This window comes from Podarcis filfolensis, assembly GCF_964270895.1.
Source record: "Podarcis filfolensis genome assembly, chromosome: 12".
Taxonomy (NCBI): Eukaryota; Metazoa; Chordata; class Lepidosauria; order Squamata; family Lacertidae; genus Podarcis; species Podarcis filfolensis.
In genome coordinates this window covers 33,974,914-33,994,355 of record NC_139614.1, presented here as the reverse complement: position 1 = coordinate 33,994,355, position 19,442 = coordinate 33,974,914, and the positions used below count along the sequence as shown (strand labels likewise).

The window sequence follows — 19,442 nt, the reverse complement described above, 5'->3', positions numbered from 1 at the left end:
GGAAGTGCTCTTTCAGCTTCTTATATACGAAGAGTTGTAACATTCCTGAAAACCTATAGGCAGTCCAAAGTTAGTGGAAGTCTGCTCTGCAGGAATGTAAATGCAAGCTTTGGTGTAAACTATGTAAATTGGATTCTCCAGGGTACTGACATTTGTGGGTCTGTCGGAACCATCAGAAGTAATGGACACCAGCGCTTGAAGTTTCAAGCAAACAACAAATATTGGACAGTTTTATTGTATCTGGGTCCATAGAAAGACATAGATTATTTTTTTTAAAAGCTACCTGCCTCTTTTATCCCCAGAAGGCACTGAAGTCTACAAGTACAGTAGACCCCCTCCTTTTGGAGTCTTCTGAAATCTTGGCTAGGATCAATAAATGGATCCATCGTAACACTATACTTATGCCTAATCTATACATGTATCAGAATGAGGTGTGCATGAAGCACTGGCGCAGTCATAAAAAATGGAATGTTCTACTTCAGACCATCATGAGGGAATAAAAATTTTAATTGCTCCGCTATTGGGGGGGAAACAAAAATTGTCCGTGCAAGAAGAAAACTGGTGTAGAGGAAGTGATGTGGGCTAGAATTCTTTTCCCTGGTGTGCTATTGTTGTTGTTTCCCGTTGCAGAGAATTATTATGTGGGAGAGCATTCAAAATTTTATTCCTCGCCAAATTCTGACATGGCACAGTCCGTTCTGCCATATCAGGATTCTTATTCACCTGCATTTGTTCTGAAGGTCTGGAGGCACCAGAATAATATTCTGATTTCTGCTACCTCTGTAGAAACTTGACTCCATGGGAAAGGAACTGCTTAAACGTGTATGTTCTCATAGATATATATAATAGTATATGTTATATAGGTGCCACAACAGATAGATGGTTATGGTCCTGACCATTTTGTTATAAAATATGCTTCCCTAAAGGTTTTTACTCCGGCTATAAAACTTTTTAATCCTGTCTTCGAAATTATGGAAGAGCAGCTGTTAGTTTTCTATGCTGTAATTTTTCTCTGTAGTTGTTATAACCTCGTGTTGTACATATGCAAACAATTATTAGGGAAACTCCAACAGACAAATATTTCCTCTGCCCCATGGGATAGATTTCTGTATCTCTTAGCCAGCTGTGCAACTTGTGCAAAATGCCCGTTGATTGACATTTCAAAATAAAATGAATGAAAGGAGGTCATCTTAAGCAGAAAAAGCTCAGGGAGTCTAAAGATTTGGATTACTGTACACTATCCCAGTATAAGGCAAATATTGTTTTAACCATGTGGGAAATTGTTATTAAAATGTGTATGCTTTGTTTTCCTACAGAGACAGAAAAACTCCGCAATATGTAGTTAAAACCAAGCATGCTTTAAAATGTGTTAAAATGTGAAGTTATAAACAGGGGGGAGAAGCTGGGTTCCCCCACCCTTGTAAATTACAGCTGAGCAAAGGTGATTGCACCTTAAGGATTTCTTACAAGTTGAACTTTTTTTTCCTCAGTCCATTTTTGTACTCAGATGTCCCAAGTGCAAAAGATTTTGAGAGGACTGGCTCTGATTTGGATCCAAATAGACACTGATTTTTTGGGATGGCTTCGCATCCATTTTCAGGAGCATCCTGTCTGGACATCCTGTTCACAGGTAAAGGCTACATGTGAGCAGAAATGAACTTGCTAAGCTCCACCCCCATGTGACTATTCCCATCAGTCACCATGAGTTGGAGAGCAAAGCCTGAAGCAAGGAGCTTCTCCTATTCCCAAAAACTCCCTGTGTGATCTAGAACCCCACTTCTGTAAGGTTCTAAATCACAAAGGAACCTCCATGCATAGATGAGGCTCCCTGCTTCAGACTTCACCCTCTAATAGGGAGTCAGAGCTTAGCACATTCACCCCTGCTGCGCTTGTATGTAATCTTTACATGTGGGCAGTATACCCAAACAGGCATCATGATAAGAGATGGGAGGATCAGTCAATTTCGGTTCTCTCCGTTTCTCATTTTTCCAGTTTTAAATTCAGTTCCCCAGGTTTCTCCAGCAATGTGTACTTTTTATTTAAAAAAGGCAATTTTTTGTACAAATTCATCCTAATAAACAATTTTTTCGCTGCACTTTTGACTAAGGTACACATTTATGCAAGCAAGCTCTCTAGTGCATTTTCACTAATATATTCATTTTAATATACACATATCCCCCTAACATACGCATTTTTGAAAACATTGGTTGGAGAGCTGCATTGCAAATATTGGACAACTGTGAAATTTGATGGGTGGCTGTGTTTTGCTTCTCATGTTGCTTCGGAAAATGCAAATCTGATTAATTCAATTCTAAACGTGAACTCACTTGGGTTTCTTCCCCATCCCTGCTTTATGATACGCGGACAACCAATTTCTCTCTTGGGATCATTGTAGGCATTGAATTAGGACAAGGGCAAGGAACCTTTTTCAGACCCAAGGAGTGCATTTTCAGCTGGGCAACCGTCTGGGGAGTCACATGACACTGGTGGGCAGGGCCAGGGACAAACATGGGTGGAGCAATGAATGCAGATGTCATCTGTGCGCAGTAGGCTAGTTTCTACACACACACACACCTCTCTGTCCTCCATCCAGACAACCAAGAGGCAAGAACATTCAAGGAGGGCTGTGGCTTGGGGAGAGTCCTAAGGACCAGATAGAGAAGCCTGGAGAGCTCCATTTAACCCTCAGACCTGAGTTTCCCCAATCCTGAATTAGAAACTCAAAGCATAGTGGAATTTAATCATTTATTGATCTGAGCAATTGTAAACATTTTTGCAGTCTGAACATCCTGAAGGCATGAAGGCATATTGTAACAGTACGTAAAGAGGCAATCCTACCTACACACACTTATTAGGCAGTGAGGTCTAATGAATATAGTAGGGCTTAGCTTCAAGTAAACATTTGCAGCATTACACTGTAAAACAGAAATATCTGGGGGCAGATCACAAATGAGAAAACGTATTGTCTTACAAATATGTATTGCAAATGTTCCTATGTGTGAAAATTCACTGGCAGGGTTGAAGGGAAATAAGAGTTGTTTTAGTCTAACCTCCTTGAGTAACCCCAGGCCAAGGGAAGGAAATTTCTAGTTTATAAGATCTGTCTCCATCTACAGTTGTCCATTGTGCAGATCTTTTATCAGCCCCTTACTGTCAGGGTGAAGTGTTAGACCCTTTGGCACCAAAACAATGCAAACTTTGCATGGAAGAGTTTTTTTCCATCCGTTAATTGTTCTAAAACTGGCATTTATGAATAGGTCTGGATGTGCATGTGTTTTTGTGCAGAGTTATAAATTAATCTCCATGGTCATAAACCCTCCCGGTTCACTGCAGTCAGTTTGACTTCTCTGCCAGCTTCTTAAAGTACAGCATCTTAGTTTCAGCATTTTCCTTTCCATAGCGGAGGAATGGGAGAGTCAAGAACAGCAAGGGATGAATATGGTCAAAGGTATGGTCAAATACTTAGAGACTTGTTTAGGCTGGGGGATGGGAACTTAGTGAAGACCTTCACAGAAGAAGAGGGACTTGAAAGGAGTGCAAGAAGTGATACCACATAGGAGTCCTAGATGGGACTTCCAAGCATAAGAGCAGCATGGGGAAATGAAGCCGGAGGGGTAGCCAAGGGTGGCAGAGTGGGAGGAACAATGGTTATTTGCAAGGAAAGAAATGTACAGTTTGTGGCTGCATTGAAGCATAATAATAAACTATGGTTCATCATTATGTTCATGAGTCTCAGGCTCATGCATTCCCTCCTCCCATCTTGGAAGCTCTCGTGTCTCTTTCCAGTTAATCATATCCTAAACTGGTGGCTTATTGAAACAACCCAGAATCCTCTTTTATTGGGGCTGAAGCTTGCAGGGAAAATAATAATAATAATTATTATTATTATTATTATTATTATTATTATTATTATTATTTATTATTATTTATAGCCCGCCCATCTTGCTGGGCTCCCCCAGCCACTCTTGGCGGCTTCCAACAAAATATTAAAATACAGTAATCCATCAAACATTAAAAGCTTCCCTAAACAGGGCTGCCTTCAGATGTAGATGTGGTCATGCCGAGTGACTTCTGAGCAGGCTGTGTCAGACAGACTCCGAGAAGTCTTAAGGGCAGGGAGGGCAGAACCATGGACAGCTCCCAATGGGTCCTTCTGGTTTGTGCCTTCCCTCATATTGCTGCCTGAGCAGAAAAGCTATAGTTGGCCACACGTCCCTTTGGTTTTTAGAGCAGTGGTGCCTGATTTTGTATCTGTTGACTTCTGAGTTGGAGCACTCATCTTCTAAGTCCAAGAACAATGGTAGGGCAATATCTTCTGGATGAAGCATACTTTATTCTCTGAGTCTTCCTCAGGGAATTGGTAAAACCTGGTGTCAGGTCCCATGAGAGGCAGCTTCATAAACCAAGATTTGAGGTTGTCTTGTTTTCCATCAGCCATAGTTAAGCCTAACAACAGTTTATCCGGGTTTGAACATAACCCAAAATTGCAGTTGATTGAAAATGGAAGCAAAAGCTTCCAATCTCCTTATTGCTATCCCAGGAGAGTGGGGCAGGAGTATGCAAGCCTGAGGTTTTCCTGTACTTTCGCATATATTTTTTGAAAAACACCATAGTTTATTGTTAGTAACCAGAGTGGGCCAAGGATATGAAGTGTTCTAAAACTAAAGACAAAAACTTTGTTCTCAGTGCAGAAGGAAAGGAGAGCCATTCTAGGAATTTGAAGAGGAGTGTTGCATGATCTGAGCAGTATGAGACGTAATTGATTTTGGCAGCTGAGTTCTAGATAGAGGTGAAAGGGTAAAGGTGCTTCATTAAAACAAAAACTTTCCCAGAGCAGCTTTCATAAGAATAAAAATAAGGCAGTCGCTCCCTGCCCACAGGCTTACAACTTAAAGGGCCCAACACAAAGGTAAAATGGATGAGGAGGGAAGAGGAAAACAAGCAAACTGTAAAATAGCTTGAGAGACAGAAATTGTGTCTCTTGTGATTTCTTCAGCATTCTTAGTAGGGAAATTCTACCTATACGGGTGAATCGTTTTTCAACACGTCCTGCATTGTTTGCCCTATAAGAAAGTTTTTATTTGTGATCAGGTTTAGTCATTAGACAATATGCATGCCATGTCCATCGTTCTCCCCTTATTTCCTACTCTGCACTGCTCCATAAATTAAGCAATGTTAGGTTATTCATCTCTTGGCAATTCCAAGGGAAATGGGTTAGAATTTGGGGGTTCTTCAAGGCTCTGAAATAACCCTTCATAACAACCGTTGGAGTTTATGGGAAAGCCCTGCTTAATGATATGTGGCAAATTGTTTGCCCTGGAGGAAGAAGTGGAATAAGGTCAAGCACGTTATATGAAACCCAGATGTGGTCCTTTTTCAGCAAGACTGTCAGAGGAAGCTGATACGGAATTCTAATAAGATTAGAGGTTGTTCCAGAGGTGATGTTGCTGGTTTTGAACTTCTAGTGTCCGTGGATATGTATTTAGTAACTTGGAACTGAAAATAAAAATGACTAATGCAAGAACAGTAGGTCTTGCCCAAGAAGCTGTCTTCTACTTAATCTGCAGTTTTTGTAAAATGATAAAATTATAACATTTCCAAAAAAATAAAATAATTGGAATCACCAAAGAAGATTTTTCAGGTTTTGTATAGAGAATATAGAGAACGTTCCTGTGCTATCCTGTTTAATTTTCACAAGGGGTTTTGTTTTTCAAGTTTCACCTCTGAACACATAGATTGACCTGTCATCAGGAGCAAGTCACAAATGATGGATTTCCAGCAACACTGATTAGCAGGAAATTGTACTTTTCTAGCAGGATAGAGTTGGTTATAATGATTTAACATCCATCTGTGGTTGTTTGTGAAAGCCTTTTAGCATAGCCTGATTAAAAATTTATCTTTTCATAATGCAAAGGAATGTCTTGCAGCTCAACTGCTTCTCAATTTATGATTTGGGATGTTCTATCTAAAAAAAGAATTGCTTGGTTTGAAAGTCTGACTTGGTATGTCAGAAGAAATGTGTTATATCAAATATTTAGTTTAAATTATGATCCTGGTGTGATTGGACTTAGAAGGTAGGCCCATATTTATCTTAGCTGGTTCAAGCCAGCTTTATAGACTGAAGATCAGTTCATTTAAGCACATGTAAACAGGCTTAAAACTCACTGGGTGACCTTTGACCAGTCTCTGTCTTTCAGCCCAACCTCCCTAACAGGGTTATTAAGAGAATAAACTGTAATGAGAACTACTTATGCCACTTTGAACTCCATGTGATAAATAAATGTAATAAATAAAATAATCTAAGGCCTGCACATGCAAGACTTCCATTGTCTTCTGTAAGTGAGGTAAAAGAGAAGGAGTTTAATGCTCTTTCCTAGGAAATGCATGAGAGGGCAAACTTCCACTTTCTTCAATAGCATTTATGTCCAAGAGGGCTTGCTTGAAGTCTTGAGGCCTCTATTTTTCCAAGGCTTCCATTTAAACTCATTTGGTTTCGTGAGCATGATCATTCAGTAAAGGTTCAAAAAACCCAAGTTATTTTTATAGAATTAGAGTTCCCTCCTAAGATCTTTGTGGAGATGGAATAGTTATTAATTCAAGATGGTGGCCGTGTCATGGATCTTGAGCAGGTTACTTTCTTATGGCAGTTTTGAAAAGAGAGAAACAAAACCCAAAAGTCATAATATATAGATACAGCTATATTCCTATGCAAAGTTTCAACAAGTACATTATGGACAGCTTTAAAAGAGAGATTCCATGAAATTCATGGAGGATTGGGCTACCAATGGCTACTAACCCTAATGACTGTGCTCCACATCCACTGTCCGAGGCAGTATGCTTCTGAACATTTGCTGGAAACTGCAGGGAGAGAGGGCGCTCTTGAGCTCAGGTCCTGCTTTGGGGCCTGCCATGGTATCTGTTTGGCCACTGGGAGAACAGGACACTGGACTAGATGGGACACTGACCTGGTCCAGTAGGCTCTCCTTACGTTCTAATGTTATTCTTCCCATTTCCTTTGTAGTTTTACTGTAACCGTCTGTGTGGCTTTTGAAGGTCCAGGCATTTCAGAAAAAATAGGTAAGACTTTTTAACATCTGTAAGATTGTGGTTTAAGATTAACTGACTTTCTGTTGCCATAGTTAAACTTGCCTTCTATAGCTACCCTTCTAAGCTCCATTGGGGCGCTGTTTGGGCCGAACTGGACACAACCTCAATTGTTGGTCAAAGAATAATAGAACTACAGAGTTGGGAGGGACCATGAGGGTCATCTGGCCCAACCCCCTCAAATGTGGGAATCTTTTGCCCAATGCGGGGCTTGAACCCACGGCCCTGCCAACTGAGTTACATGGGAGTTCTATGTAAATAGCAGCCATGGGGAAGCCTGAGCACCATCTGGGTGGGAAGGGGGAATTTCACTCTGCCTCTCCTTGCCACAGTCCTGACAAACATTGACCCTCCAAAGGTGCTATTTTCATTAAAGGGAAGTCCCAGAGCCCACACTGGGATTGTTAACTTCATGCCCAGTTGGGTTCTAGAAGTCACTGGGAATGCCCATCTAGGCATTCGGCCTCCTTGTACTAATCACAGTCCTTGAACCTGAAAGAAACCAGATGGATTGGGTTTTACACAGTGTTATTTTTCTTTAAAAAAAGAGGTGCCAGAACTCACCATGAACACCTTCCTTGTTCTCTTACAATGGCAATGGCACCCACCTGAGAGGTGACGGAATTGAGTTACTGTGAGTTCCCCTTGAAGAAAAGCCCTGGTTTTACAAATGTAGGCACCATCTGCATTATACAATTGAAGCAGTATCATACCACTTTAAGCAGTCACGGCTTTCCCCAAAGAACTCAGGGAACTGTAGTTTGTTAAGGGTGGTGAGAATTGTTGGGAGACCTCTGTTTCCCTCTCAGAACTACAATTCCCAGAGTTCCTTGGGAAAGGGCATTGCCTGGTCCCTGGCATTTACCTCATCATGCTGAGTGCTATTACCGTACTTGATTAAAACGTTTTACTTGAAAGAATATTGCTTGCATTTTTGTACAAAATTTTGAAATGGTCAGTTTGTGCTGTAATGACATAAGAAGTATTTGAACCATTTCCTTTTGGGAAACAGTCATTGGTCAACTGAACAAATGGTGAACTTCTGTCAGAAATATGGATGTTGATAAAACAAAAATAATAAGCTTTCTGTAAAAGCAGATCAGAATTCGAAGTGGAGCATCCAATTGACTGTTTTTATGATGTTTGGTTTGCTTACGTTCTCTTTAGCTCTGAGAGCTGAACTCCAGCTAGATGTGTTAAAAGTGAAAGGAGCTGTTAAGCGTGCCCTCTTGCTTGATTACCATCAGTCCCAGCATGTCTTCCTCTTCACAATAGACAGGCAGAAGCGGCTCACTTGCAAGGACTTTGTGGTTTATCTCAGAGTAAGTTTTGCTCTTTGCTGTGTCCAGAAAATTATTGCTTTGGGGGCAATTCTTTCAGAATATAGTCACTATCTGGATGATTAAACTAGGACTGTCAACAGAACTAATATAAGTACACCCCCATATTGTATGGGCAGATGTTTTTACAGATGTGGAAAGAGCTGTACTACCATATCAGTGACAACTCTTATACTGTGAGCTTTCTATAGGTTAGTTCCCAAAAATATATATATGTGCTTTTATCTCACTGGTCTTTCTGTTCTGGGGAAACAATTTGTTATCACTGGTTTTCTGAGAGCAGCTTTTCAGAAACACTCAAAAAGAGACGCTATTGATTATGAACAAGTTGGAGTTATTTTGACAATTCAAATGATTAAGCAATCTGCTCAAGTGGGTTTGGGTGGCACCTTTGGGTTACATACAAGGGAATGTTATAGGTAATGGTGGTTTTTCAAAGCTGATGCATGTGACTCCTTTCCTATGGAACACATCAACACTATTCCTTCCATAGGTCACATGTGAGCTGCTTCCATTGCAGCAAAGAACTTGTGGGAACTGAGCTCTTTAGAAGTACAACATCATGGCAGACTACTGCTTTGAAATAGTTCTGGCTCTGCACAGATTAGCAACCTGCTTCTCAAGTTGCAGAAACACTCAGAAACACAAGTTGCATGTTGCAGAAGCAGTGTGTTTTGGAAACTTTGCTATAAGTGAGGTAACTTGCTCTTTGTCCTTTCTGGAGACTTTAGCAGCATTCATCTGCAAACTTACCTAGTTTAACTAAATCCAGTGGTCCTCACTTCTTAGTAGACAGCCATAGGATCAGGATATTAATTGCTTCATTGCTGAAACAAAGACTACACACACACACACACACACACACACACACACACACAATGCATTAATGAAGTGCAACGTAAGTGAAGAGTTTCTATGTGATTTCTCTCCCGCAGGATGAAACTGAATACCGAGATAAGTTATCTCCAATCAGCATTAGTTTGAACTACAGCTTGGATGAATCCACCTTTTCAGATGGTTCAGCTGTTGACCCAATATTGAACTATTACCAAGAAAACTACATTGGGGAGCAGGTAGGGTCTTGCATGCGTATTTCTTATGCCTCCGAACAGCTAACGAAAGCTTCCATGCTGTGTGGCATCTTTTATAAGCAGCTTTGTTCAGGGTTTCAGCATTCTTTCAGTGTGCGCAACAAGAGCTTAATTTGTTCATTATGGTGAGCTAATTGAACCAGACCTATCTGAAATTTCTCGAACCTCTTTCAGCCTGTGTTTTTCCCTGAATGTTCTCATTCTCTTAGCCCTAGCTAACTGCAACAGCCTGTAAATCATATTCCTCGCAGCAATGAAAGAAAGATGTGCTCACTCTTTTAATATGCAGTACGTTAACATGCCTTTACATATATAGCCAGTCACCACTGGCTCTTTGTATTGGAATCAGGGGTTTGGAAGCATCCAGCCTTTTCAGGGACTTATTTTTAATGGCTATCAAACAAGCATGAAGGAAGGGAAAGGAAATGGCTGGGATTCCTTTCAAGCAGAGCCCCTAACATGAGTGATGCATGTTTTGAACAATGCAGGCTTACATTCTTGTGGATTGTGGAGAAGACAACGTGTGCATTCCTGACTTGAAACTTTCCGCTGTGCCGTAAGTTTGAGCAAATAAACTTGTGTTTTGCACTTAATGGAATAAAGGTGTTCATTAAAAAAAAATGTGGGCAGGGGGTGGGGACGAGAAACCCATCAAGATTGCCCCATCCGATAGGAAGCAGATATTTCAACTATTGAATGCTGATATGAGCTTTTAAGGGTTTTTTTTTTTACAGCTGCCAAATGTGTAGCTTCAAAGGTTTGTCACATCTAAACACAAAACAAAACAAAGCCACTTCTTTAACAGCTCTGCTTGCTCAGATTTTGCTTATTTCAGCAAAAATGTTTTAGATATTCTTCCTGAGCAAAGCCATGGGTAATTGGTTTTGCTCAAGGCTGCAGCCTTCTCTTCTGGCAACAGTGCTGAAAGCATGTCTGGATCGAGGATGGGAGTGAAAAAAACCCTGCATCCTCAGGGCATTCCTTGAAAGCAATTTTAGTCTCACATCGTGCATCCTTTTCCCCCAAAGTACATCTCTGCAGTGCAGTAAAGGCCAGCATATTAGACGGCTTTAAAAGAGGTTTAGACAAATTCATGGAGGAGAGGGCTATCAGTGACTACTAGCCATGATGGCCATGCTCTACCTCCAGGGGATGCGGGTGGCGCTGTGGTCTAAACCACTGAGCCTCTTGGGCTTGCTGATCAGAAGGTCGGTGGTTCAAATCCCTGCGATGGGGTGAGCTTCCGTTGCTTTGTCCCAGCTTCTGCCAACCTAGCTGTTCAAAAGTACACCAGTGCAAGTAGATAAATAGGTACTGCTGCAGCAGGAAGGTTAACAGCATTTCCGTGCGCTCTGGTTTCCGTCTGTTGTGCCAGAAGCAGTTTAGTCATGCTGGCCACATGACCCGGAAAGCTGTCTGGGGACAAACGCTGGCTCCCTCGGCCTGAAAGCGAGATGAGTGCCACAACCCCATAGTCGCCTTTGGCTGGACTTAACCATCCAGGGGTCCTTTACCTTTACCTTGGCTCTACCTCCACAGTTGGACACCGTAATGCTTCCGATTACCAGCTGCTGGAAACCACAGGAGGGGAGAGTGCTGTTGTGTTCATGTCCTGCTCCCTGGTTTCCCATAGGCATCTGGTTGGCCACTATGAGAAGAGGTTGCTGGACTAGACGGGTCACAGGCCTGACCCAGCAGGCTTTGCTTATGTCATTATGTCCACCCTAATTGAAAGTCACAAGTGAAAGGAAATGTGCAGCTTGGCAATAATGACACAGGGATGACTCCTCACATCTGCTGAAGGGATCTCAGTTTGCTGAGAAATTGGCACTGTTGTGTATTTCGAAAACCTGTTATGAAAATGAGCTTTATTTCTTACAGGGATAGAGATCAGATCATAATTGGGGAGGAAAACTGTGTCACGCTTATGATCAACTCAAGAAATGAAGGCGAAGGTGCCTATGAGGCTGAGCTCCATATTAAGATACCCCCAGAGGCAGATTACACCGGTGTCGAGCGTAACAGCAAGGTAACATGTATTGTCTTGCCATCTTCCTTTTCCCTAACAAGAGGCTGCATAGCAGAAACCTATACAGGCACTTTGCGGGAGGAAAGCAATGGCAGGCATAGATATTTGACATCAATTATATTTATTTGAACCAAGTGGGATAGCAGGCCCTGAAAAATAATATTTTTAAATTAATTATTCACACAAAGATGTATAGTAGCCTCCCCCAATATGGTGCCCTCTATCACCCTGACCACTGGCCATGATGGCAGGGGCTGTTAGGAATTGTAGTCCCACATCACCTGGAGGACACCAGGCAAGGGAAGACTGGTTATTGTATTGTTGTTCAGCAGTGGAGCTTGAACTGAGCTGGCCGTAGTTTGTTTTAGTTGAAAAGTTTAGAGGCACTTTTGGAGGAGCCGAGATGAAATTCTATCCCCTAAATACACAGACAATTCATGTGCTCACTACAGGGCAGCATATATCAATTCATCTGACTACAAAGCCTGCAAGCTGATACAGCATGAACTTTATTTTGGATAGTTCAAAGCATGTCACGCCCCCCCCCCCCAATAAACCAAGGTGTGCCAAGTTAATTTCCTTTCGAGAATCAAATATTTTTCTTGTGTTGAAAATAACTTCCTGCTCCTCTTCTTTAGCCTGTTCTACTGATGCAAAACTCACTGAAGGGGGTAAGAAAGATCTGTCTGTAACAGTTGACAAGAAAGGAACTGTGCTATTCTTAGAGGCTATATTTTTAAATTAAACAAAGCTTTGTCTTGTATTTGTAGACTCATCTCTAAAAATAATTTTTAAAAAACCTGCTACCAGATGTGTTTTGGTGTTCTGTCCAGTCTTTTGTGCAGTTGTGAAGGTCACAGCATGAAGCTTTATTATTGTATTATGAGGGTGTAAGTTGTTGAGGCAGGTATGTTAGAATCAGCATTGGAAATGTGTTTAAGATGTCAATCAATCAATCAATCAATCAATCTCCTTTATTGGCATAGAAAAAGCACATCGTATACCTGGATCATAACACAACACAGTTAACGAAACATAGTAGGAGTTACTTTAGGATAAAACTGTCCAGACAACGTGAAGTACAGAAATGGCTCTTAGGACCGATGGTGACATAATTTTATGGCGTCACTCAAAAAGTGTTTAAGATGTTTTAGAGATGTTTCTAGTGTTTTATCACTTGTTGTTTGTCACCCAGGGCATCTTTAAGAGGAAGGGCAGGTTATAAATTTAACAAATATTTAAATAGTAACAACAACAACAACTGTTGCGGCTAGACAAATGTGTGTCAAAGCAGAAACTCAGTGCAGCAGAGGATTTTCATTCGTTTGTGTGGTGTTTTTTTTGCTCATTTGAGGAATAAACGTTTAGCTGCTAGCTGGCGGGGGGGGGGGAGCGGAAATCAGCTTAATTAGAGCTGCCGCCACCACCCCGGGAGGGGAGGGGAGAAAAAGAAATACCAGATTCCATGTCTTAAATACACTCACACCAGGAGCAGGTGTCCTTGATGCTAGTGGCACTTAATTCCATGTAACTTTCTGTGCCAGAGCTGGGTGTTAGAATGTCAACAGCTAACACTCAGGCCATTAATATCCGGGCCTTTGGGGAAATCATTTGTGGCCAGTGATTAATCATCATCACACAGGCAGCTCTGCCAGTTTTAAAGCCTACACAGCTTCATTCATCCGGGAGTTCTGCTAGGTTGCCCATTTTCGTCCACATTCCTCTCGTTTCCACTTGAAACCAGATCCAGGTTGCACTGGTGCTGATGTTAATTGGTCAGGTTTTGCTACTGTTCAGAGCGGTAAAAATAAGCCATGTGTTCCTACAAAAGGGGAAATAAAGTCATTCCTAGTGTGTAGTAAAAGGCTAGTGTGGCTAAATATTTGGAGGTGTTAATGGATTAGCAAATGTGACATGGGGAACTGCCAATAGAACATGTGTCAGTTGTTCTCCTTTGCAAATACCCAGGTCTTTATTCTCCGATACAAGAATAATTTCTACAGTACAGTTTCTGCAATCTTGCTGTCCTTTGAGCTAAGTGGGTTTAAAATATGGGGAGGAACTGAGCTTTATCCATTAGGTCAGTGGTGTGATGCTTCTTGGGTGTGCCTTGTTTTCATTAATAAAGATAAGGAACAAAGGGCAAGCAGAAAAATACTGTGAAGAAAACACACAAAAGACTAACTAATGCATGCTACCAAGTCTTACAGAGACTTCATATTCATGGATGAGGCATAAGGGTCACCTAGTCAGTTCTGTGTAAGGGGTCCTTGGATGGTCAATGAGGGTGATGGATAGGGTTGACATGGGCAATTTCTGGTCCTCCAGATATTACTGGACTGCAGGTCCCATCATCCCTGACAATTGGCCATGCTGGCTGAGGCTGGTGGGCATTGGAGTCCAACAACATCAGAAAGAACATGGGTGGAAAGGGCCTCGTGTGCTGTGGCACCAGTGTTCTTTGAAACCCACTCTCTCTTGAAGGACTTTGGAGAAGCTGCCATGGGCACCACACACAGACCACAACCAAGTACACCATTCTACCTGTTCCATTGGCTACCAACAGACCGCTTCTTTCAAGTCTAATTTCAGTGGTGGGTAAGATCCTGTGGGTGCCAGGAATGGCCTCTCCGGGCACATGTGTGCTCCCAGGAGCCACATTGGTGACCGCTGCCAGGAACTAGTTTCCTACATAAAGTTAAATTAGCTGGCTGTTATGTAAAGCACAGGATTCCTCACATTTCTGAACCACTGTATGTAAAAGTACAATCACTGGGGCATGCACAGCGCCTCATGTTTTTCAGAAGTTCTGCCGTATACATTCCTCATATGATTTTATTTCTCTAGCTAACGATGCCAACGAATTAAGGCAAAGAAAGACAAATAAGTCTGTTTTTTCTTTTGTTCAAGCCCCTATTATGCAACTTCTCCTGTCTTGCAGCTCCCTGTTCTTTCTCCCTCTGTTCCCTTGTGTTTATACAGATGACCTGGCTAGAGAAAGGAGGCCAGAGATAATAATACACAGGAAGATCAGAAGTGTCTTTAGTCTAAAAAAAGAAAAGAAAAGAAGAGCCCCATCAAAGCAACAAAAAGTAGCCTGTGTTATGGGGTGGATAGAATGCAGGGCTGAAAGTCAGAACACAGGGGTGGCAGGGCCCTAGCTTCACAATCCTTGGATGCATTCACAGTACTTAAATTAATGCATTTTTACAGCTAGATGTGCCCTCAACACTTTTGGAACATCCATCAGCAGCAGATTTCTCTGGGTGATTGAGAAAAACACAATTCTTTAGTAGAGTGCTAATTACTTCTGTTCTCTTGGGCAGAAATAAGTTGAGTCCTTTCAGAAAGCGAAGACAGATGTGACAATTTAAGAGCAGCCAAAGAGGTTCATTGGTGCTTCCCTTCCAGTAAGAAAATTAAAACAGTTGTGTGTATCTTCAGAGAGCTTTGATTTGAATGGGGATAACCTGTTGGTTATAGGTAGCCTATTGGTTAGTGCCTGTGATGTCACCACATGCCAGGGGTTGGGAACCTTTTTTCAGCCCAAGGGTTGCATTCTGTTGGAGGATGCCTTCCATGGGTTGCATGCCTGTGGGCTGAAGCCAAACATGGGCATCACCAGAGGCAGAACTGGGCTGTGCAATGTACCATACTCTTCCATGTATAAGACGAGGATTTTTTACTCTAGATTAATGTTTAAAAATGGGGGTTGTCTTATACATAGATAGTGCATAGGGGGACGGGTGATTGGTTGCAGCCACGAGCTGCAGCTTGTCAGCGGTGATTTGGTGGATGATTGGTGGCTGCGGGAAGGGCTGCTTTGGATTGGCTGTAGCTGCGGTAATTGGGTGGTTGATTCGTTGATGCGGCAATGGCTGCTGTGGATTGGCTGCCGCTGCGACAATTGGACGTGGTGAGCGGGCAGGCGCTTGTTTGCTTTTGCAACGCGAGTGATTGTCAGTGTTTATCTGTCGGCTTAGTGATTTTCTGCATTCCCCCCAAATAAAGCTCAACAACGTCGGCCATCTCCCCCTATTTTCTTAAATTTGAGTCCCCAAAAATAGGGGGCATCTTATACACGGAAAAATACGGTATGTGGCTGTTGCCTTTTGCACAGTAGCCATGCAAAAGCCAGAGGTTTCTACATACCAGATGCATACAGAAATATCTCTCCCCCATTCAGGCAAGCAGAAAGCATTTCCACATTTCAAGGACACATTACAGCAAGGCCAATGCACAGAACAGGGCCAGTAAGAGGTGTGGTTTGGAGAGAAGAAGCACGGCCTGGGATTAGGGGGATGGCCTGGGCTGAGGTTCCTTAACACCTGTTACATGCCTTTCCTTCTCCAAATCCAGGAACTGTTTGACAACTGCTCTTTAAATGTTTGTGAGTGCCTTTTGTAAGGTGATGTACGCATCAGGAGTGAGCGACATTTTTGCTACTGAGGGCTGTGTACCCTCAAAGGAGAACTGTCTGGGGGCAGAGCCATGGTAGGCAGGGCTGGTCCCCCACAAATGCTTTCTCTCTTAAAATCATCACTACAGCACACTCTTTGACTCTCACACCAGCCATGATCCATCCATCCATTTGCACACACATCAATTGAGCACATACACAAACCCACAAAAGGGACATTTTTGGATGCCTTTTCAACACACAGATCCAAGCTGAATTCACACTTTCAAAGCACCCAACTCTCCCTGTCTGTGTGTAGACAAGTGAGGCTGTGGGACCAGAATCTGTGAAAGTCCATCTTAAATGAAAGGCACCATTCACTATCTTTCCTTCTTGAGGGCTGCTAGGGGCCTGAGAAGCTGCCAAGTCAGATGTTTGGTCTTATCTAACTCAGTACTGTTGACTAGCTGACTAGCAGCAACTCTCCAGGGTTTCAGACAGGCATCTTTCTGATCCCTGTCTGGAATTGCATACCTTCCAAGTGCCCCGTTCAAAATGGGACATCCTGGAAGACACATGTCCCAATTTGGGGCTTGAAAATGTTGGACAGTATGGAATTGTCAGGGGTTGAACCTGTGACCTTCTGAGTGCAAAGCAGTTTCTCTACCACCAAGCTATGTCCCTTATGAAATATTAAAACCCCAATATGGAGAACACTAACTGTTTCACATGATACACATAACATTTGAAAGATTCTTATTCCTTGCACTGGCCCAGAGACATGCAGACTCTGCAATCTAGCACTGTGTATCCACCATCTGGGGATGGTGGCTGTGTTGATTTGCAAGTGTGGCATGTATAGACAACAGCACCCAGCAGGGGTAAGAAACTTTTATTTAATTCTTATGCCCACTGCATGGAGAAAATGCTCTGACAGTCTCACCAAGGGGGAACCTTCCATTTCAATCAGAAGCACAAATGTCACCACTGAAATTAATATGGAAGTGAAAAAGATACTTTTCCTACTGCCATTGGAAAAGGTAAATTATTCTTGCCCACTTCTGCAAAGCTCTTGGGCATGGCAAACAATTTCTTTTGTCCTAAAGCTCAACTCCATTCCAATAGCTGTACACAGACAATGCAACTTTGCTAGCAACTTGGCTTCACTCCGTAGATATTTTCTCTTCGTATCTGTAGTGAAAGAGCAGATATAATGCAAGAAATAAATATGTAAATCTTATTTTTTTCCATCCAAAAAAGAAAAGGCAGATATATAATTCTCTTCGAAGTGTCAAGCCTTCCTTAAGCATGAATGAAAGATTGGGCCTCTGTGCAGGTGTTTGAGATCAGGAGTAATCTTGCCATCTAAAAGCCATTCATTTTGCCAACAGGATACATTCTGGATTGACCTTTGACCTCCCTGTTGGTGTTCTTTTGTTACAGGCCTTGCGCGTGCTGAGCTGCGATTACAAGATGGAAAATGAAACTAGAATGGTGATTTGTGACCTCGGGAACCCCATGGCAGCTGGAACAAATGTAAGACAACACCAGAAACATTTGCTGATTTTTATCAAATTGAATTGTTTGGGGGGGGGGAGTTAATGGAAAACTGCCTCAATTAGGGGAATTTGTGTCAATAAGAGGCAGCTTTAAAAATAGATATATTTGGCCAGGAAATGGTTCGTATAATAGAAGACAGCGTTACATTATATTTTTGAAAAGATAATAGACTGATTGGTTAACTTATTTATGAACCAGGCCACAATCCATTTGAAGTAATCAGCTCATATTCTGGCAAATTAATTGGACCTGAGTACTTAAGTGCACACTTGTCTGATTGCTTTCACTGAGATTTAGACTCCAGTCCTATCCATTTGCCTGATAATAAACCCATTGAACTCTAAGCCTCACTTAATGCATTCTATAATCCTTGACAATGCAATCCTTTACATGTCTATTCAGAAGACATGTGAAAAATGGCACTGTCAAGGATTATTCCAACATACTCTGGCTTACATCACTTCTGAACAATTACTGAATGTAGGTACATACATCTGATTAGGAAAGGAATGTCTCCACTAAGGACAATTCACTTGAGAATTTCCACGGTCTGATTATATTACAGTGGTGCCCCGCAAGACGAATGCCTCGCAAGACGGAAAACCCGCTAGACGAAAGGGTTTCCCGTTTTGGAGGTGCTTCGCAAAACAAATTTCCTATGGGCTTGCTTTGCAAGACGAAAATGTCTTGCGAGTTCCTGCGGGGGTTTTTTCCTCCCCCCCCCTTTTTCCCAAGCCGCTAAGCCGCTTATCAGCTGATCCGCTAAGCCGCTAAGCTGCTTAACAGCTGATCCGCTAAGCCGCTAAGCTGCTGATCAGCTGATCCGCTAAGCCGCTAAGCCGCTAAGCCGCTTATCAGCTGATCCGCTAAGCCGCTAATAGCGCTAATCCGCTAAGCCGCTAATGGGCTTGCTTCGCAAGACGAAAAAACCGCAAGACAAAGAGACTCGCGGAACGGATTCTTTTCGTCTTGCGAGGCACCACTGTATTTGTTTTGTGATGGGTGGAAACACTAAAATATGTTACTCTTGATTGTTATCATGGTTTTGTTTACATCAGAGTCATTTGAATCACAACTAACATTAGAAGTGCATTTATTTGCAAACAAAAATATGAGTGGGAAAAGCAGCAATTGCTGGTACCCCCTTGATATTTTCTGTGATGGGATGGACTTTAAGATCATTATATATGACTGTTGTTGTTGTTGTTGTTGTTTTGCTTGAAATGCCAGGGAATATATAGATAATTCAAGCAAACTTAACTGTATGTGTTAAAAAATGAAAGTGTGTTCACCTACATTTATGGCATTGGGGTAAAATGTATTGATGGATAAGTTCCAGAGAACTGATTATCGGGTTGGTTGGAACAGCTCCCCTATGAGGATGGGGTTTTTGTCAATTAAAAAATAGGTGTCTAGGGGGTGGGGACAAGATAGAAGTGTGGAATGTTTTTACGCCTTCTCTCATAGTGCTGGAACCTGCAGCTATCCTACGAAGTGGAATGTTGGAAGACTCAGGGCAGACAAAAGAAGTGTTTCTCCGCACAGGGCATAGCTAAACTGTTGAATTAACTGCAGATGCTGTAACAACGGCCACCAAATTGGACAGCTTCAAAAGGGGGATTATGAAAATTCATGTAGGATAAAGGCTATTAATTGCCATTAGTCCTGATGGCTGTTTACCACATCCACTGTTGTAGGCAGTGTGCCTCTGAATACCGCTTGCTGGGAATTGCAAATTGAAATACTTTATTGTCACTTGTACAACTTGTATACAGTGAGATTACACGAGCACCCCCCACTCAGCTCTCTTAGTCTTAATTCCCCTCGTTTACAGACGCACACCCACCAAACCCGAAAGTCAGTTGCTCTGTTGTTATCTTTTCATTCAGCAGCCTAAGAGCAGATAGAAGCTGTTCTTT

General features: G+C 42.1%; 1 protein-coding gene across 2 annotated transcripts in view; it reads left to right on the top strand.

Annotated features, from left to right (window-relative positions):
* Positions 1-19,442, top strand: part of ITGA8 (integrin subunit alpha 8) — a 125,531-nt gene that overhangs the window by 62,629 nt on the left and 43,460 nt on the right. For both annotated transcript variants that reach the window (XM_083578506.1, XM_083578507.1), the window contains exons 16-21: positions 7,022-7,077; positions 8,272-8,426; positions 9,380-9,517; positions 10,024-10,091; positions 11,417-11,564; positions 17,407-17,499. In XM_083578506.1, the coding sequence (XP_083434632.1) occupies positions 7,022-7,077; positions 8,272-8,426; positions 9,380-9,517; positions 10,024-10,091; positions 11,417-11,564; positions 17,407-17,499 (658 nt within the window). The remainder of the gene's footprint in view (positions 1-7,021; positions 7,078-8,271; positions 8,427-9,379; positions 9,518-10,023; positions 10,092-11,416; positions 11,565-17,406; positions 17,500-19,442) is intronic.